This window comes from Toxorhynchites rutilus, chromosome 2, assembly GCF_029784135.1.
Source record: "Toxorhynchites rutilus septentrionalis strain SRP chromosome 2, ASM2978413v1, whole genome shotgun sequence".
NCBI classification, from domain to species: Eukaryota; Metazoa; Arthropoda; class Insecta; order Diptera; family Culicidae; genus Toxorhynchites; species Toxorhynchites rutilus.
The window spans coordinates 164,994,294-165,015,477 of record NC_073745.1 but is presented as its reverse complement, the minus strand read 5'-3'; the positions used below and the strand labels follow the sequence as shown (position 1 = coordinate 165,015,477).

The 21,184-nt window shown below is 42.9% G+C and overlaps 5 protein-coding genes across 5 annotated transcripts in view; 4 read left to right on the top strand and 1 right to left on the bottom strand.

The window, feature by feature from the left end:
• The window catches only part of LOC129765150 (tubulin-specific chaperone cofactor E-like protein), a 56,727-nt gene that overhangs the window by 10,000 nt on the left and 25,543 nt on the right, over positions 1 to 21,184 (bottom strand). Inside the window, exons 2-4 of the mRNA XM_055765039.1 lie at positions 8,608 to 8,724; positions 8,342 to 8,471; positions 7,790 to 8,280 (exon numbers count right to left, since the gene is read on the bottom strand). Of these exons, the coding sequence (XP_055621014.1) occupies positions 7,790 to 8,280; positions 8,342 to 8,471; positions 8,608 to 8,720 (734 nt within the window). The 5' untranslated portion in view covers positions 8,721 to 8,724. The remainder of the gene's footprint in view (positions 1 to 7,789; positions 8,281 to 8,341; positions 8,472 to 8,607; positions 8,725 to 21,184) is intronic.
• LOC129766316 (uncharacterized) lies at positions 13,756 to 14,442 on the top strand. The gene has a single exon (XM_055766838.1). It carries the CDS (start codon positions 13,756 to 13,758, stop codon positions 14,440 to 14,442), a length of 687 nt encoding a protein of 228 aa, XP_055622813.1.
• LOC129766315 (uncharacterized) lies at positions 14,625 to 16,446 on the top strand. Its single transcript, XM_055766837.1, has 2 exons — positions 14,625 to 15,362; positions 15,529 to 16,446. Exons 1-2 carry the CDS (start codon positions 14,625 to 14,627, stop codon positions 16,444 to 16,446), a joined length of 1,656 nt encoding a protein of 551 aa, XP_055622812.1.
• Positions 16,498 to 17,764, top strand: LOC129766314 (uncharacterized). The gene is made up of 3 exons (XM_055766835.1): positions 16,498 to 16,745; positions 16,807 to 16,844; positions 16,935 to 17,764. Exons 1-3 carry the CDS (start codon positions 16,498 to 16,500, stop codon positions 17,762 to 17,764), a joined length of 1,116 nt encoding a protein of 371 aa, XP_055622810.1.
• LOC129766313 (uncharacterized) lies at positions 17,863 to 18,396 on the top strand. The gene has a single exon (XM_055766834.1). The coding sequence runs from the start codon at positions 17,863 to 17,865 to the stop codon at positions 18,394 to 18,396; it is 534 nt and encodes a 177-aa protein (XP_055622809.1).

The window sequence follows — 21,184 nt, the reverse complement described above, 5'->3', positions numbered from 1 at the left end:
CCACTGAACCAGAATCTGGAGGAGACCCACGGTCGCAAAATCTGCAAGTACCGACCATTGGCCGTGGAGCTCAAGGAACTGTGGGGGCTAAGGGAGGTCCCAAGAATTGTTCCAGTCGTTCTCTCTGGAACTGGAATTATCCCGAAGACACTTCTGGAAGCGCTAAAGGTGTTGAACATCGAAAAGGAATTGGCCGGCATCCAAAAGTCGGTCATCCTTAGCACCTGCGCGATTGTCCGACAATTCCTCGGTCAGGACTAAAACAGCACGAGCATGCAGATACGTGCATTCCGCAGAGCCTAGTCCCCCTTTGGCATTCAGAAGCCCGGGGGCAGGTGAAAATTCTGGCTAGGTTCGCCTAGTTAAGAAGTGAGATAAGTCTGCCAAAAAAAAACATCTCATTAATTCCTGGATGCAGGAAAAATACGCATGGCTGCAAAGACCAGGCCATCATCGACGCAGCCATAGTCGGCCAGGCGGTATATAACCAGCGGAACCTAAGTATGGCCTACATCGATTACAGGAAGGCTTATGACTCCATACCTCACTCGTTTCTCGTCCGGGTATTGGAGCTCTACAAAATTGATCCCGTCGTCGTTAGGTTCCTGCAGCATGCGATGAGGCAGTGGAGTACGTCTCTGCACCTCAGTGATGGGGAAAATGTGTTGCAGTCTAGAACGCTGCAGATAAAGAGGGGGATATTCCAAGGCGACTCTTTCAGCCCGCTTTGGTTTTGTCTGGCACTGAACCCCCTCAGTAGGACGCTCAATAGAAACGGTCATGGCTATAAAATAAGGTATGGCGACGGCGCCCACGAAGAAGTGACCCATACCTTTTACATGGACGATCTCAAGGTCTACGCTGATTCACGTCAGCGTCTAGGTGTAGCTATCCGGGTTGTCGAAGACATAAGCGACAAGTGTCGCTGTGTCCACCTGCTAAAAGGACAACTTACCGAATCCGGAGGCTACGAGGTCTATGACGGCGAGTTTATAAGAGACATGGTTCGTGGCGAATCCTATAAATATCTTGGATTCCAACAGCTCACCGGGATTCGCCACTCCGACATCAAGACGGAGCTGCGAGACAAGTTCTTGAGTCGAGTGAACTGTGTCCTGAGGACTTTCCTCAACGCGGGGAACAAGGTACGCGCGATCAACACATTCGCGGTTCCCCTGCTGACCTTCAGTTTTGGTGTAGTCAAATGGAGCAAAACTAACCTAGAGGACCTTGAGAGGAGGATGAGGAAAGCATTCAAAGAGGCCGGAATGCACCATCCTCAATCGGCACTGGAGAGAGTTTCACTACCACGCAAAGAAGGGGGACTTGGAATCGTCGACATTTCTGCACTGTGTGTTGCCCAGGTACGACAACTGCGCGAGTACTTCGCAGAACGCGCCAACCAAAACGCGCTATACCGGGCTGTCTGCGCCGCCGACAGAGGATACAGCGCTCTGCACTTGGCGCAAGCGGAGTACCAACTCAACTGCAATCTGCAGACAGTGGAGGAGAAGATTGCAGCTTGGAAGCAGAAGGCAGTGCATGGTGCCCACCCCCATCAACTGGACCGGCCACACGTCGACAAGGCCGCATCTAATCTGTGGCTAACGCGTGGTGAACTCTCTTCAGTAGTAGAAGCCGACATGATAGCCATCCAGGACAGGATAATGCCGACGAGAAACTGCAGGCGGTACGTCTGGCATCAAGACGTTGATGACATTTGCCGGATGTGCCATCAACCAGGTGAAAACATAGAGCACATTATGGGAGGCTGTCCCGTTTTGGCCAACGCAGCCTACACCGAGCGCCACAACAACGTGGCCCGTATTGTTCATCGACAACTGGCGCTCCAATGTGCTCTACTGGAAGACAACGTACCAAACTACCGGTACCTGCCTGCACCTGTCCTGGAAAATGACCGTTTCAAGCTGTACTGGGATCGCACTGTTCTGACCGACCTCTCGATCCACCACAACCGCCCAGATATAATGGTTTACGACAAGAGCGACCGCAAAGTCACCATCATCGATGTCGCTATTCCACTGAACCAGAATCTGGAGGAGACCCACGGTCGCAAAATCTGCACCGACCATTGGCCGTGGAGCTCAAGGAACTGTGGGGGCTAAGGGAGGTCCCAAGAATTGTTCCAGTCGTTCTCTCTGGAACTGGAATTATCCCGAAGACACTTCTGGAAGCGCTAAAGGTGTTGAACATCGAGAAGGAATTGGCCGGCATCCAAAAGTCGGTCATCCTTAGCACCTGCGCGATTGTCCGACAATTCCTCGGTCAGGACTAAAACAGCACGAGCATGCAGATACGTGCATTCCGCAGAGCCTAGTCCCCCTTTGGCATTCAGAAGCCCGGGGGCAGGTGAAAATTCTGGCTAGGTTCGCCTAGTTAAGAAGTGAGATAAGTCTGCCCAAAAAAAAAAAAAAAAAATTTAAATGGAGTGATGTCTGTCTGTCTGTCTGATTCTTATAGACTCGGAAACTACTGAACCGATCGACATGAAAATTGGTATGTAGGGGTTTTTGGGGCCGGGGAAGGTTTTCGTGATATTTTGAAACCCCTCCGCCCTCTCTAAGGGGGGGCTGCCATACAAATGAAACACAAATTTCTGCATTACTCGGAAATTAACCAAGCAAACGAAAACAAAGTTGGCATGTGAAAGTTTTAGGGTGCAATAAATGTTTCTATGATGGTTAGACAGTCCTTCCCCCACTCAAAGGGGGGGCTGCCATACAAATGAAACACAAATTTCTGCATTACTCGAGAATTAATCAAGCAAATGAAACCAAATTTGGCATGTGGAGGTTTTAGGATGCAATAAATGTTTCTATGGTGATAAGATACTCCTTCCCCCTCTCTTAGAGGGGGCTGCCATACGAATGAAACACTATTTTTTGCATTACTCGGAAATTAATCAATCAAACGAAACCAAAGTTGGCATGTGAAAGTTTTAGGGTGCAATAAATGTTTCTATGATGGTTAGACAGTCCTTCCCCCACTCAAAGGGGGGGCTGCCATACAAATGAAACACAAATTTCTGCATTACTCGAGAATTAATCAAGCAAATGAAACCAAATTTGGCATGTGGAGGTTTTAGGATGCAATAAATGTTTCTATGGTGATAAGATACTCCTTCCCCCTCTCTTAGAGGGGGCTGCCATACAAATGAAACACTATTTTTTGCATTACTCGGAAATTAATCAATCAAACGAAACCAAAGTTGGCATGTGAAAGTTTTAGGGTACAATAAATGTTTCTATGATGGTTAGACAGTCCTTCCCCCACTCAAAGGGGGGGCTGCCATACAAATGAAACACAAATTTCTGCATTACTCGAGAATTAATCAAGCAAATGAAACCAAATTTGGCATGTGGAGGTTTTAGGATGCAATAAATGTTTCTATGGTGTTAAGATACTCCTTCCCCCTCTCTTAGAGGGGGCTGCCGTACAAATGAAACACAAATTTTTGCATTACCCGAGAATTAATCAAGCAAATTAAACCAAATTAGGCATATGGAAACTTTAGGGTGCAATGAATGTTTCTATGGTGGTTAGATACCCCTCCCCCCTCTCTTAGAGGTGGCTGCCATACAAATAAAACACAAATTTCTGCATTACTCGAGAATTAATCAAGTAAATGGGCGGGACGAAGTTTGCCGGGTTAGCTAGTTATAGATAAAAATAACATTATCTCCTTCGTTACCACGTTGTCCGGAACATTGTTTGTAATAACTTTATAGCCTTGAAAGATCGCGACTACTCAAGCTATCATAATCTGATTTACGTGGGTATACCCTTCCGATCTTCTAAATCAGCAGCCATTTAAATTCATTTAGTGCTTTTTTACATAACCAAACAACATACTCGATATTATGACACAAATTGTTATTGAGACCTACACGATAAAAGCATGAATTGTGCACAAATTGATTGGACAACATACAATATAAGATAAAATTAATGCCTATTATCGGTATATGGGAAACAGTTCATTTCACGCATCAACTCACATTGTGAGCTAACGCTCGAATTTAGGCAAAATATTGCTCGTTGCGTCGGGGAGGAAGCGAATGGATAGTGCAATCCCATTATAATTCTTTAATACCCAATTAAATCGTCAAATTGTTGACTTTTTTTCACTATATTCATTGTTCATGTTTCAAGCAAAAAAAAAATCTGGATAAATTCCCTGTCTAATTTATAACACAACATATGTCGCAATAACCATTTTGAGTGATATGCATTTGAAAACTATAGAACTAAAACTATAGCAAAATATAGAAATCAAAGAAATAGTCCTATGTCAATATATTTGTTACATTTTTAAAGGGTCTGGCTGAGTAAGGGAGTAAAAAGTGCCCAAACCAAATCACCAGCTGTATGGAAAATATTCTATAGGGTGAAATATGCAATTTTGACAGTAGTACCATATATTTGAGTTTTTATATGGTACAACATAGGGTCTATGGTGAAAAACGTACTTTTTCGTTTATTTTACGCCATCCCCAAAAGCTTCGAGATAAAAATTTGAAAAAAAACCGAAAGTACATCTTCCTAAGCTGTAAAAAATAAATAAATTGATTTTTATATTTATTTTAATTTTTTTTATTTTAAGATTCAGTACTACTCTAATTTGTATTCAAATTTCTTCCTACGTCTATTTCAGGCCAAAATTTCTTATTTAATATCCTATACAATATTTGCCATACAGCTGGTGATTTGGTTTGGGGGCACTTTTTACTCCCTTACCCGGCCAGGTCCTTTGAACTCAATATTTCAATATTTCAAAGCCTGTGTTTTATTAAGAGAAAAGGTGACAAGTCCTTAATTAAAGACCCGTTACAAGGTCTTCATCAACTCCTCCAATGTGTTATTTATATAATACTAGCTGACCCGGCAAACGTTGTTCTGCAATAAAAATTTTATCTAGTGAATATGTTGGTTGTTAACTAAAAAAAATGTATTGTAAGTATGTTTAAATGTTTCAATGATCTACATATACGTGAATCGTTCGTGACTTCTGTGTTCATACTTGAATAGAGCGCTAAGTTGATGACCACCGACAAAAATTTAAAAAAACACAAACAATTCCTTATATTCCATTCCCGATGTATTTCATTACGAATCTGAAATGTTTGTTCTCTTGAACGTTAAATGTAAAGTGAAAAAAGAAATATGTTTTTATCGTAAAGTAGACAAATTAAGTAAAGGAAATCAATATAAATTTAGTTGTAGCTAATGTATTTATTGTTCTTTATTGAACCCCAGTACTCAACATTAATATGAGTATTGAATGTTTTGCTCAGCTGAGGCGAATATGGCACTGCCGAACGATTTTTAATTCGTTCTACTAACACGGTCTAAAAATGCGGGTACAAATGCAACGCTTTAGCTCGGTTATTCAAAACTGCATTGGAAGATATCCCTTCATGTCGCCAGCTTACTGAACTTCTACGCATACCGTTTGATGATTAGGAAAAATGTTGATAGCTATTTACTGCGATAACTACTACCATAATGTATGAATTGCCTTAAATTGGGATTTGTTTGCAATTGAATTCATAAATTGTTTCATTCATTCACTAGTTGATTCAATAATTTAATCAATACACACAAAAGAAAGCTCTGCGTGGCGGCGATATCGTACCAAATGAGGAGCATCCGAGGTACGATTACTGCTAATTGAAGGAATAAAACTGATTTCTAAGCCAAAGGCAGTCCTACGTCAACCTTGCGGTTATATTACAGGTATAACCCATCAATTCACATTGTACACTGAGCTACACCTGTTTTCTCTCAATCAATAATGTTTAATCATTATATCAAGCTTCAAATTACCAAATCTATATATATTTATATCAGCGATCGAAATGCTCGCCGATTTGAGACGAAAAACATCCATTTTCACCCATAGAGAAACATAGCTGAAAATATAGGAGGCGAGAGAATATTATACGCTCACTTCGATTCTCGCGAGAAACGCAGAGCCGATTTTTATTTTTCGGTGAGTTATGATTGCCGAAAAATGGTCTCGTTTTCAGTGACTCCTTGATGCCGATAATGGTTTTTCACATCTTCAGTACAGCTGAAAACATGCGGCAATATTGGGTTTCAAGACGCTGCTCTAACAGACTAATGTTAGTAAAGTTAGCTTTGATTTTTCGCTCCATATTTTCAGTACCAAATGAGAGACGAAAAAGCATTCTCGTTGAACTTCCGAGATAGAGATTTTCGACATCTCTTTCTCTCTGAAAAAGAATTTTCGGTGTAAAGGAAGAGACGAAAATAACAACAATACACAGTTCATCAAAAACTAGATTGATTGAACGAATATTTATCGCGCAGCCGAGCGAGAATTTCGATCTCTGATTTATATAAATGGATTTCTGTCTGTCTGTCTGATTCTTATGGACTCGGAAACTACGGAAACTACTGGAAACTATGCAGGGGTTTTTGGGACCGGGGAAGGTTCTTACGATAGTTCAAGACCCCTCTTCCTCTCTAAGGGAGGGTTGCCAACCAAATTGATATTACAACAATGTAATATCAATTACAATGCATTGTGCATTTTCCATCTGCCATGCAAGGCTGTAAAAGTTTTAAATCAACATACGGCCATGAACCGCGTCGAAGTCGAACGGATGACAGAATGCGTTATTGCAATCGATTCGGGAAATTTTGACTCGATCGGATTTCAGAATACGGGTGAGAAGTTGATCAATAGACGCATCTGGATTTTTTTGAGGAAATTACACTGTCGATTCCCTGAGGGCGTCGGTGTTGCTCATGATAGCGTCTCGCAAATGAGTGTATTTTACCTCACACTGCTTCTGATTGTCTAGAATCGCAGTCGTTCGCTCTCTATCTCTATATCGTTCGCAAGCCATTCTACGTTGAGATGGTGAACGTTAGGAACATTAGTACTATTGAAGAAGAAGATGGAGAACGTCGTTTGAACGCTATGTGTCAACGATGAACTCCAGATTATTGTTTCTTCTTCGAATCATAATTTCTCGCTGTGCTGTCGCCTACCATGACTGCAGCAATGTATCCAACAACATACGCATTGAATGTATACACGTGTTCTCCTGTCGGTGTTTTATTAGAATTGATGACAAAAACGTGATTGTCACCATGCAAACCGAGCATGTATGATGGGAAGAATTTCAATAATTCATTATGTTTATTCAAAAAGTCTTCCAGCTCGCTGGCAATACACATGGCTTTAGCAGAATTGAGGTTATTGGCGCATGTGGATTAGAGTTCGATGAAGTGAACTTAGCGCCCCTGTCATTTAATAACGTATATAAATTCGTTTTCTTTGAAAAACAAACAACGGGTCGATTATTTGGATATTATTTATACCAAAAGACTAAAATCGCGAATAAAAATTATATGTACTGTGTATGTCAAATTTAAGAAAAAAATGAAATAAAAATTATTTTGCATTTTTCTCGGCAAAGGGCCACCCTAATCGGTATTGAACATATTGTAATCGATACACTAGCGGTATCATATATATATATATATATATATATATATATATATATATATATATATATATATATATATATATATATATATATATATATATATATATATATATATATATATATATATATATTACGTCCTATTCTCATGCCTACCATGTTTTTTGTGCATAATTTCATGAAAATCGGGTGAACCGTTTCGGAGGAGTTCGACCACGAACATCGTGACACGAGATTTTTATATATATATTTAGGGAGAGGAGATAATATACAAATTTCACAGTACTTACTTCAACGGACAATCTGCCAGTACTAACGCTTCTAAATTCGGAAACAATCGTCCAACCCGACAAATTTCGCTCCACATGCTGATACGGTTCCCTGTCAGATGAAGTTTTTTCACACCAAGATGGGCATCAGCCCTTTTGCATACAAAACTTCCGGAAAAAGTACGTTTTTGTCCCCGACTAGGCTGTACTTGTTGTTGAGGCTCCGAATGTACGAGCGAGCTGTCGTCATCGGGTTCAGAGCTCTCATCTTCCACTATTGTGTCGATGAGCACGTGTGTATACTCATTCAGACTCAAGTGAAGCTCCTCGAGAACCGGTAGTAATTGCAACAGAGTCTCAACTCCGTACCATTCTAGTTTTGTGTTATTCAACACTAAACTTCGAAGTCGATCCATTCTGCAAGGCTGTGGAACTTCGATCGGTCCTCCCAACTGGTTCAAACTAAGATTGACAAATTCTACCCTCGGCATGTGTGACAAAATTCCAAAAACCTGAAACGATCAATTGGAAAAAAATTACAGGTGTACCTAGCGTTGAAGAGAAATCCATTACCTCATCCCATCTTTCCAATTTATTTTGAGCTAAGTCTAGCTCTTTGACAGTATTGCACTTTTGACGTAGGTCCTCCGGTTTCCCAGCTTTGTCGATGTTGCAGTCATTAAGTATCAAAAGATCTGGCACGCTAGAAAAAAAAAGTTCAACTGAAATTTACAATATTTCATATTCTTGAATAAATGTCAGTGAAACAATACTTCATTGACTTTTACTCGACGTGTTTATTTTTTTTTTTCGTTACGTAATTCCATCAAACCGCTTACCTCACTCTAGCAGGTAATTTCGGAACAAATATCGATACAAGCTCTTCGTCCAATTTGTTCTTCTGGTCTGATAAACCATATTTTTCTTCCAAGGCTTCTAGGAGAGTCGGCATTTTGCTGTAAATAGTAGAGTTGGAACCATAAATAGAAATAAATAAAAAATATTAAAACTGTTTTTGGAGTTTTTGTTCATTCTGAGAAACAAAAAACGATACTTCTAGCATTTAGTTTCTAACGAAAGAACATCGAGTAAACCAGATCCCACGGTCAGCCTGGTTTAGAGTGAACGTGAACATGAACATGAACAAACAACTCAAAAAATCGTGGTGAATAGAATGATTTTGTTCACGTTCACGTTGATATTACAAGTTCGGCAGTAAACGTGAAGTAAATAAACGACGATCTTCAATAAAATAATTCGGATAAAATATACAGTTGTTCACGAATCAACCCGAAGCAACGAAGTTTTTTAACCCGCGCAGGGATCCGGTTGAATGAAATTGCATCCATATCAAAATTTTCATTGTAAACTTGAAAATTGCTAAAAATATCCTTTTACAGTTCACGGTGAAATAATTTTCAATAATTTTGCCAATAATTTTGCCTTGGGACATTCGAACGTGAGCATGAACGGGGAAATATTTAGACGTCTTTATTCACCACTGTTTTCACGTTCACGTTCACCGAAGACGGTGAACTATGGTGAGTTCACCAACATCTCAATTCCAAGTTGGAAATTCAGAATCGTTGTGAAATATTGAATTAATTATGTTTAAACATGTTGCTAGGTTCAAAATCAAGTTTTTGTAGAAATCAGCAATACGATATTCAAGCAATACGAATGAAATATTCCCATGTTATAGCCCCCCACTATAAAACTACTCTTCTCACACCTATGGCCACCTTTTCCGCTTTACTGTTCCCCGATTTATTCAACGCGTCACGCGCAGTTGGAGTGTTATAGTGCTCTATATACGATTGGATTAGAGGAGAAACAATTTACATAGTGTTCTCGCTACGAAGTGTTCCCCGCCAAAACCATCCGCGATCCACGTGGCGATCGCGATTATATTTCCACATTTATACGGAAAATCACCCCAGCTAGAAAGGCTTTGGAGAAACCCCGTCCCATAAGCATTCGCACCCATCATTTTGGTGCCGTGACCAGGATACAGGTTACAGGATTCGCCCCGCAAACGTTAAGACGAACGGTCAACTAACCTCAACATTGAGTGTTCATCGTATACAGCTTTATGAAAGTCGCTTGTTGTTAATAGCGGCTACATCATCGCATTTATACCCAGCATCCAAACACGAAACAATCGAGAATTTTGAGAGAGATTAACCCCGTCGTCGCTACAACTTTCCTAAACGTACACTCATCTGATTTACACCGATGCGATCCGAGTTGTATTGATCGCAACTAATACAAGGCTTCATTTGAAGAAGCACCCGTTTACTGCTGCTACAGGGTTTTCCATTTCGGACTTCCGAAAGTATACAGCCCTGCGCTGACGACCGTTTGACATAGCTGTCAACCAAAGCGTCATATCGTTAGTTGAATGTCTGCCATTTTACAATATGGATCGTTTTAGCATCGCACAACGTGTTAATTTTGTTAAATTATACTATAAAAATGATGAAAAACCGACAAATGTTTTTCGAGCATTACGGACGGATTTTGGTCGTCATGGACGGCCTACAGAGCACACAATCGCTAATGTAGTGCGTAAATTCGAACAAACTGGATCTGTAGCGGATATTGTGAAACCTGTGCATCATCGTAATGTGCGTTCGGTCGAAAATATTGCTGCTGTTGCTGCCAGTGTGGAGGATGACCCGAATGTTTCGATTCCACGGCGTGCTCAGCAATTGGGCTTGTCAAACACATCATTGTGGCGAATTTTGCATTTAGACTTGCACCTACATCCATATAAAGTCCAACTGGTACGAAAATTAGAGCGTGGTGACCATGGAATGCGTCGGGCATACGTCGATTGGGTGAACGAACAACAGCAGCAAAATGCTGAATTTTCGCATCAAATTTTCTTCAGCGATGAGGCACATTTCGAGCTCGGTGGCTATGTGAACACCCAAAATTTCCGTATATGGGGCTCAGAAAATCCACACGTGATTGTTGAGAGGCCATTGCATCCGCCAAAAGTCACTGTTTGGTGCGCATTATGGTCTGGTGGAGACATCGGGCCGTATTTCTTTGAAAATGAGGACGGCGAGACGGTAACTGTGAATGGTGAGCGCTATGGCCGCATGTTAACCGATTTTTTTTGCCACAAATATGGATACGGATGACATGTGGTTTCAGCAGGACGGCGCCACGTGCCACACAACACGACCGAACATGGCCATATTGCGAACGAAATTTGAGGGACGTATAATTTCGCGTTTTGGTGATGCCAATTGGTCGTCCAGATCATACGATTTGAACCCGCTAGACTTTTTTTTGTGGGGTTATGCGAAAGACCGTGTCTATGCCAACCAGGGATGGTAAAAAATCACATTCAACGATCAATGAATAAGTATATCCCTCTAGTCGGATGTTTTTAAATCACCCCCAGCAGGCGAGGCTCTTTTATTCTTCATATGTACACAGAGAGAATACTTGGAACGGTGAGCTACCAAGATCTCAAAAAAGCAATATGAGAGCGGAATCCCCACTGCTTGCACTCTCGAAGCATTACTTCTACTACTCAAGTTTTATCGTGAGTGCAAGCCACAAACGATTAATCCCATTCCATAGAGCGGATGATGAGTTCTTGATCGGAAAGTGTAACAAGAGACGATCAACTGAAATCTTACGACACTCATCGAGGGATTTTTAATTCTCTATTGCACAGACCGCAGTCAGTGGCTGACTCAGTCTCATGTCGATTTTATTTTGCTGTCGTCTCCCGCCCGATAAACTGCAGACGGGTAATGAATGCAATTGATTAATTTTATTACCAGCAGATTTGGGCGAATCTCATCCCGCCCAAAATCGTTTTTAGATTCCAATAATTCTGAACATTCACATTTCTCTCCAAATAATTTTACCAATAGTAATTCAATTAGTGACTTCACGAAACACCTTTCGAATTCGATTGAATTTCAGACCCTTTTTTATTTTGTAGATAAAACGGATCACATATTTGATTAATTCAATTCTGTGTGGTTACGTTCTTCGTTGCGAATAAATGTAATGAAATAGTATGGACGTATGAAATTCATGTATCGTGGACTTCCGACATATGTGGCAGTAGATTTATCGAACGACTAATGTTTTTTTCATATCCCTTCAAACTTGTTGCATCTCTCAAGTGCACATACTGCTTTGACCGCAGATTTGCATGGTTGAATCTGGTTAATTTCGGGTATTCAGTCTTCATATTGTCGAATGAATACTGTTAGAACAATAGGTATCGCAGCAAATGATTATCAACATCCTACCTTATCATCAAACGGTATGCGAATAATTTCAGTGAACTGACGGCATTGGAATATATGCTTTGTGAGGACCACACAATTACTATCAGAGCGAATAAACGTCCGACTGGAAGTCATGAACATCAATTCAATGTGCCCAATATAAATTTATCCTTTGAAGGTCATTAACCTTTCTAAAGATGGTCAGATGGAATATATTCCAATGTCGTCTGGAATAACCTGTCCAACACCTTATGATCGTAATATTGTTTTTGCTATTATTCTGATGTTTCATAACACGGCACTCTATTGATTATTCGCCGAAAATGAATAAAAAATATCCTTGAAGTTAGCCTACGGTTTTAGTAGCAGTGCAATATGGTGAGCCAGTCTCAGGATAAGAAAACATTTAAAAATAAAGCTTTTTTTTTTAATGAATCAATAGTAAAACAAAACGTCAAAAAATTTCTCAGCTTTGTGATAGCAGATAATCATTATCCATTTGAGTTGTATGAGTATTCCATCCCCCCACAAACTGTGGATAGTCTATCTGCATACAAATTATGTAGAGTGCCACAATCCAAAAAAATTATGAGCAAATATTTACGTGCTTAAACAAAAAAACACATGTTGACATATTTGCGCTAATTTATGTTTTTTGATTAATTCAAGGTAATCAAGGTCATTTCTAGACACCAATTTACTCGGCCCCGAAAAAAGTGGTCTGTATTTGGGCAGGCGGAAAAATATATCTCGCAAGACCACGTGTTCGATGTCGTAATAGCCTTGGCCAATAACGCATTTACATTAACTCATAAAATTAGTGATTTGAGGGGGATTATTGTTTGTAGTCTCTTGATTAATTTAAACACCATCTGAGAAATCCTCTGTGAAACATGAAACATTAAAGTCGTCCTATCTGCTGTAGCGCATTTTTTATTTTACCCAGTTTCATCGAATTAAACGCGCTCGGAAAGGAAAATTGAACGCCCGGACGAGAGAGCGAGAATCTTACGTCATAGAGACACTCATTCCCATGGAGCAAAGTCTTGTTAGGAGTTGAAAACAAAACGAGGAAGGAGAGTAACTCAATTATACGAACTAGTTTCAGTCTAGCAATGCTTTGGTCAACTCAGAGTTACCAAGGGAAAATCATTTGGTTATGATGGGTGAGGATTAATAGTTAGGCGCAGTTTGCACAGATTGCGATCTGTGCAGTTTGCGATTAATCGTAAATCACATCATGCTCCCTTGTTTTCCATCCTTGATGCCAACTCTCCGCAAACTCCGCAAACATTTGAAATGCAAAATTCGTGAAGTTATGACCGAGATACCGCCCCATATGTGCCGAAAAGTCGTCGAAAATCACCTGTTCCGGATCAAGGTGTGCGAGGAAGCCCTAGGTGGACATTTGAATGATGTTGTATTTCACACATAATGGCATAAACCAAACTTTAATTTGAAATAAAAGTTTCATCGAAATTCGAATTCTAAGTGTGTTTTATTTCAATTTACTTTCGGAATTTAAAGTTGGAAAACCCTGTACTATTCATATCATCAGTGTATTACTGCCCGCTGTCCAGTTACTGCTGCCCGTTGTTCGGCTAACATCGCTTGCCTGTTGAAATCGACACACTGTAGCAGTCCGATCATCCACATTCTGCCCGGCGATTCCTGCTAGTTGCTGATTGATTTTTTATACAAGGCCTCTTCGAAGCCGCCGTCGCGATGTCGAATCCTACCCCGAATCCGAACGAGAAGAAAATGAAAGCGAAAGAGCAGAAGCGGAAAAATATCATCGACTCTATTACCCGTTTGGAGTCATTCCTGCGTAATTTTGATCCAGACGAGCATGGACACGAAGTACCTCTGCGACTGGAGCGCATCGATAAACTGATGGAATCATTTGAGACGGTGCAATCGGAGTACGAAGAATTGGACGATAATGAGAAATTCGTGTTGGGAAATAATGAATTGAGAGCAAAGGTCGAGGAAAGATATTTCCGAGTGAAAGCTGGTCTGATATCAAAGCGCTTCGCCCCTCAAACGCACGAGGCATCGACCTCTGGTCAAGCTAACCCCGCGCAGTTGTCAGCTCCCTCGTCGCTATCGAACGTGAAACTGCCAACGATCACGCTTCCCGAATTCGATGGCGATTTCAATGGATGGCTCACGTTTCACGACACGTTCCTTTCCATGATTCACTCGTCAACTGAGATATCGAGTGTGCAGAAGTTTCACTACCTCCGCGCTGCTCTAAAGGGAGAAGCAGCGAATCTCATCCAATCCATCGTTATCACCGCTGCAAACTATTCTGTCGCGTGGGACACGCTTGTGAAACGGTATTCCAACAAGAGTCTTCTAAGGAAAAAAACACATTCGGGCACTCCTGAAATACCCGAAGATCCCGAATAATTCCGTGGAGGCACTGCACCGCATACTCGACGAATTTCAATGTCATACAAAAGTACTGCAGCAGTTGGGAGAGCCCGTCGAGCATTTCAGTTCCATTCTTATGGAATTGCTCGTAGACAAGCTGGATGATGCATCACACAGTGCATGGGTGGAATCTATCGTGTCGGATGACAACCCGACCTATGAGAAAATTTTTGCAGAAGAGAACTCGAGTGCTGGAGACGATCATGATCAACCGCCCCAGTCCATCGTCATCGAAAACTGGAAGCCATCATTCCGGAATCAAGAAGCAGAATTTTCCTCGTGTCAGTACGAACGCTATGACTGAAAATCCCAGCAAGGAGTTTCCTATGTGCCCCGCCTGTGAAAAACAGAGACATTCGCTTATGGACTGTCTCGTGTTCAACGGAATGAATGTTAGAGGTCGTTTAAAGGTCGTGAACGACAAGAAGTTGTGCGGTAACTGCTTCCGTAGCGATCATTTTGCACTCGCTTGCCGCTCAAAGTTTTCGTGCAAACATTGTAGCAAACGACACCACTCGATGATACATCCCGGCCACATCGAAGTTCAAGCCAACCCTGACCTTCTACCTGGTCCTTCCCGCGTGGTAACTGCCATTGCCACCACCGAAACTATGGCTCCCTACTGTAACGCTCACGTTCTCGCATCCAGCGCAGCTGTGAACGGAACCAGTACGAGCGTACTCCTCTCCACCGTGGTGCTCATAATAGTAGACGCGTATGGACAAGAGCACTTCGCCAGAGCTCGGTTGGACACAGGGTCACAGCCAAACGCGATCAGTGAACGGTTGTGCCAGCAGTTGCATCTTACCCGCACGACAGTCAACGTTCCCATTTCGGGAGTAGATGGATCTCTTACGAATGCTAAGCACCAGGTGACTACTGAGCTCCGATCCAGGGTGAGCAATTTTAGGCAGCTCATGGATTTTCTCGTCCTGCGAAAAGTCACCAGCGATACCCCAGCAGTTTGGTACAATACTGCCAATTGGAAGATCCCAAAATCGGTTTCATTAGCCGATCCCGAATTTAACGTATTCCGTAGAATTGATATCATAATTGGTGCAGGCCATTTCTACACCTTGTTGCGTGACGGACGGATCAAATTGTTTCACAATCTTCCAACTTGTGGAAACCGTATTCGGTTGGATCGTGGCTGGCCGTATGGAAAGCAACGATTTAGGTGAAAAGGTAGCTTGTCACGTAGCCCAAATCCCGTCAATTGATGATCAGCTAGAACGGTTTTGGAATCTTGAGGAGGTGAGCGGAACAAACTATTCAGTAGACGAGCAGCAATGTGAGGACTTCTATCGTCGAACCGTTTCTCGAAACAACTCTGGCCGATATATCGTTCGCATGCCCAGGCACCCACAATTCGAACAGATGTTTGGAAGCTCGAAGGAGACAACTCTTCAACGATTCCGTCGGCTGGAACGAATGCTGGAAAGGAAGCCAGAACTGAAACCGCAGTACCATGATTTCATCAGAGAGTATATTGCTCTTGGACACATGACAGAAGTACCCGATGGCGATGTTGATCGCCCAGATGCCTGCTATCTTCCTCATCATCTCGTGGTGAAGGAGAGCAGTTCGACGACTAAAGTTCGTGTCGTTTTTGACGGCTCAGCAAAGACGAGTTCCGGTCATTCATTAAACGAAGCCCTCCTCGTTGGACCGGTCGTTCAGGACGAATTGATCACGAACGTTTTGCGTTTTCGACAGTTCCCAATTGCGCTCGTAGCGGACATCGAGAAAATGTACCGCCAGGTATCACTACATCCCGACGATCGACCGCTCCAGAGAATTTTCTGGAGATTTAACAGTATCGAGCCCATCAAAGCCTACGAACTCTCCACGATTACATATGGCCTTGCCCCGTCCTCGTTTTTGGCAACACGGACGCTGCAGCAGGTGGTAGAAGATGAAGGTTCCAATTTTCCGGAAGCCAGCCGAGTCGTGAAGAAAGACGTGTACGTGGACGATTAGATTTCTGGTGTAAACACTGTAGAACGAACTATTCAACTACAAAGGGACTTGATGGAACTTCTACAGCGAGGCGGTTTCCGTTTGCGGAAGTGGGTTAGCAATTCCCTCGAAGTACTCTCAGCGATTCCTGGAGAACTCCAAGGCACACGATCCCCCATGCAGTTTGATCCTGAAGAAACAATAAAAACTCTCGGGATCTGCTGGGAACCGGAAACTGACACACTTTGCTTCAACGTTTCCGTCAACCCGAAGAATTCGGTGCCAACTAAAAGGGAAATTTCGTCGACGATTGCCCAGCTGTACGATCCTCTTGGGATTGTGTCCCCCGTCATCGTTCAAGCCAAAATCTTGATGCAACAGCTCTGGCTGGGACGATGAAATTACCCCAGATCTTCACCGTAAGTGGAAAGCATTCAGTCGTCAGCTTCCCGCACTTTCAAATTTTAGAGTTGCTCGAAATGCATTCATTTCGAATACTCGTATCGCAGAGTATAACACGTTTGCGGACGCGTCAAAGGATGCATATGGAGCATGCCTTTACATCCGCTCGGAAGACGCCAACGGCAACGTCAAAGTAAATCTGCTGACTTCTAAATCCAAGGTGACCCCGCTTAAATCGATCAGCATTCCACGACTCGAGCTATGCGCAGCTATTCTCGCATCCCGTTTGTTCGAAAAGGTAGTGGCTGCCTTGAACCCGAGTTCCTCTCAGAATTATTTTTGGTCCGATTCCACGGTAGTCCTGCAATGGATGAAGTCTCCACCGCGGACTTGGAAAACGTTTGTTGCGAATCGCATTTTCGAGATACAAGCTACAACCCATGGGTCCCTATGGCTGCACGTTGCAGGGACCGAAAATCCCGCCGATCTGCTGTCCCGCGGCTTGTCTGCTGACGAATTAATTACCTGCAAAAAGTGGCTTCACGGACCAAGCTGGTTGCACAAACCTAAAGGAAGTTGGCCTATACAAAATTTCCCTAGCGCCGGGATCCCAATGGAAGAGTTGGAGCAGCGCCCTGCAACTGTTCTCACCCTTCAAGCTTCTGCACCACACGAACTTTTCCTGCGATTCTCGTCATACAACATGTTGATAAATGTAGTGGGATTTGCGTTTCGCTTCATCCATAATGCTCGACCGAAGAACACTCGAATCTCTGGCCGAGTGCTTCTCGTCCCAGAATTGCACGCTGCTAAAATGTTCCTGGAGAGATTGGTGCAAGCTGAAGTATTCCCCGGTGAGCTCTGCGCAAAGAGCAATCCGTATCAAAAAATTCCAAGCTCCGGCTCCTCTGCCCGTTCTTGGATTCCGAAGGCGTAATACGAATTGGTGGCCGGTTACAACTTTCGGCCGAATCCTACAACATTCGTCATCAAATTGTCATTCCCGGCTTCCATCCATTCACCAAATTGCTGATAATGCATCACCACAAGAAGCTGATCCATGGTGGTAACACCGTAACTCTCGCGGTTCTGAGAGACGAATTCTGGCCGTTACATGGTCGCAGAGCTATAAGGAGCGTCCTCCGAAGCTGTTTCAATTGCCATAGAGCAAACCCCCGCCCGATAGAACAACCTGTTGGCCAACTACCCTCCAGCCATGTCACGGTTAACGAAGCTTTCTATTGTACTGGAGTGGATTATTGTGGGCCTCTTTACCTGAAACCCGCCCACAGACGAGCAGCATCACAGAAGGTTTACATCTGTGTATTTGTGTGCTTTAGCACCAAGGCGGTCCACCTCGAGCTGGCAGGCGATTTGAGCACCAACACGTTCCTGATGGCTCTGGATCGATTTATGTATCGGAGGAACAAACCGCACCATATCTATTCCGATAATGGTACAAATTTTATCGGAGCAAAGAATGCTCTTCATCAGCTGTATTCCAGACTTCAGTCAGAACCTGAAAATGAGAAAATCACCAAATATTTAGCTCAAGACGGAATACAGTGACATCTGATTCCCCCACGAGCCCCTAACTTCGGTGGCCTCTGGGAAGCCGCGGTTAAAGTGGCAAAAAAGCAGCTCGCTGCTTTCTTACGAAGAACTCCTGACCATCCTCGTCCGTATTGAGGGTTGCATGAACTCTCGTCCCCTCATGCCTCTGTCCGACGATCCTCACGACTTGACCGTACTTACTCCGTCTCATTTTCTTATCAAGAATATGATCAAGCCACTTCCCGAACCAGACATCCGCCATCTACCGATGAATCGACTGAATTACTATCAGCGAATTCAAGCCCATAGTCAACAGTTTTGGCACCGATGGAGGTCAGAGTACCTGAAGGAACTTCAAACGCAGTTCACAACAAACCCGAAACGATGCGACCTTGCAGTTGGCAGCGTAGTAATCTTGAAGGATGACAGCCTTCCACCGACGCGCTGGCCCCTAGCGCGTATCCTGGAGGTCCACCCCGGACCTGATGACATCATTCGTGTGGTGACCCTACAAACCTCAGGAGGAGTACTGAAGCGATCAGTATCGAAGATTTGCCCATTACCCAAAGAAGAAGAATAATTTGAATTATAACACATAGAATTAAGTTTTGTTGGAAAATGAATTTTCAAGGTGGCCGGTGTTATGTTAGGTTCAAAATCAATTTTTTGTAGAAATCAGCAATACGATATTCAAGCAATACGAATGAAATATTCCCATGTTATAGCCCCCCACTATAAAACTACTCTTCTCACACCTATGGCCACCTTTTCCGCTTTACTGTCACACAGTATTCAGTTTCCGCAAAGTATTCACGAATAAAGGTTGTATGAAAGTTAGCTGCAATATTTCCCAAGTTATAGTTTCTGAGTTTTCATTTAATTCCCCGATTTATTCAACGCGTCACGCGCAGTTGGAGTGTTATAGTGCTCTATATACGATTGGATTAGAAGAGAAACAATTTACATAGTGTTCTCGCTACGAAGTGTTCCCGCCAAAACCATCCGCGATCCACGTGGCGATCGCGATTATATTTCCACATTTATACGGAAAATCACCCCAGGCTTTGGAGAAACCCCGTCCCATAAGCATTCGCAAAATGTTCTTTCCTATCGTTCTAAGATGTTTTCCTCTTGTTTTATATATGGACTGATGAATTATTAACAAAAAAGTTTCTGTCCGCGTTCACGTTCACGGGAACTCTAAACCTACCTTTACATCGTTTGGCTTTGACGCGTTTTTCAGAATTCGTCGTACAATACCTCTAGATCGCATAAACGATTCAACAGTAATAGATTCGCACATCTCCTCGCTCCAACCACTCCAACACGTCCTTTGAATAGTGGCACGAAGCGAGATCCGGCCAGAAGATGATCGGGCCCTCGTGCTGCTTCAATAGTGGTAGTAAGCGCTTCTGTAGGCACTCCTTAAGGTAAACCTGCCCGTTTACCGTGCCGGTCATCACGAAGGGGGCGCTCCGCTTTCCGCAAGAGCAGATCGCTTGCCACACCATGTACTTTTTGGCAAACTTGGATAGTTTCTGCTTGCGAATCTCCTCCGGAATGCTGAATTTGTCCTCTGCGGAGAAGAACAACAGGCCCGGCAGCTGACGAGAGTCCACTTTGACGTAGGTTTCGTCGTCCATTACCAGGCAATACGGCTTCGTCAGCATTTCGGTATACAGCTTCCGGGCTCACGTCTTCCCCACCATGTTTTGCCTTTCGTCGCGGTTAGGAGCCTTCTGAACCTTGTATGTACGCAGGCCCTCCCGCTGCTTGGTCCGCTGGACGAATGAACTTGACAAATTCAGCTTATTGGCGACATCCCGGACCGAACTTCTCGGATCACGTCTAAACTGCTTAACTACGCGCTTGTGATCTTTTTCACTGACGGAGCATCCATTTTTGCCGTTCTTCACCTTCCGGTCGATGGTTACTCTGCTGACCGTGGATTGGACGATTCCCAGCATCTTACCGATGTCCCGATGTGACAACTCCGGATTCTCGAAATGAGTGCGCAGGATTAGTTCACGACGCTCTTTTTCGTTCGACGACATTTTTCCAAATTTACGAAAAATTGACAGTGAAGCATGGCCAACGTGATCTATACACTCTTATCTGATTATAAGCGAAAGCTGAAGATATTATTCCTAAAAATTAAATTTCTACAGCGTGGTTTCCGTGATGCAATTTGATGTGACACACCCTTTATGTCCAAACTTTTTGAAATAATAGTTTTGGATTTCATCTCACACGCCTGCAGCAGTTACATCTCTCCGACCAAAAACGCGGTTTCATGCCCAGAAGGTCTACTTCTACAATTCTGGTGCTGTACACAACGTTCATCGCCCGCTCTCTACAGTTTCGTAACCAAATCGTTGCTGTTTATACAGATTTTTCGGCCGCGTTCGACAAAATCAATCATGATATCGCTGTCGCCAAACTCCAACGCCTAGGTTTCCATAATTTTCTTTTGAACTGGTTTCACTCATATCCGACGAACTGGTTTCACTCATATCCGTCGGTGAAAATCGGAGATACTGTTTCATCTCCTTTTCGGGTGACAAAAGACATCGGGCGTACCTCAAGGAAATCATCTAATACATCCCTGCTTTACATCAATGATTTTAATCTCTATCTAAAGTGTCCCAAACATGCAGATGCGGCCGATTTTGAATTTTCTCTACACTGTGGATAGTGTCGGTGATGCAATATTCCTACAGCAACAACTCAATATTTTCTCTGAATGGTGCGAAACCAATAGAATGGTTTTAAATCCAGCAATGTGTTCAGTCATATCGTTCAC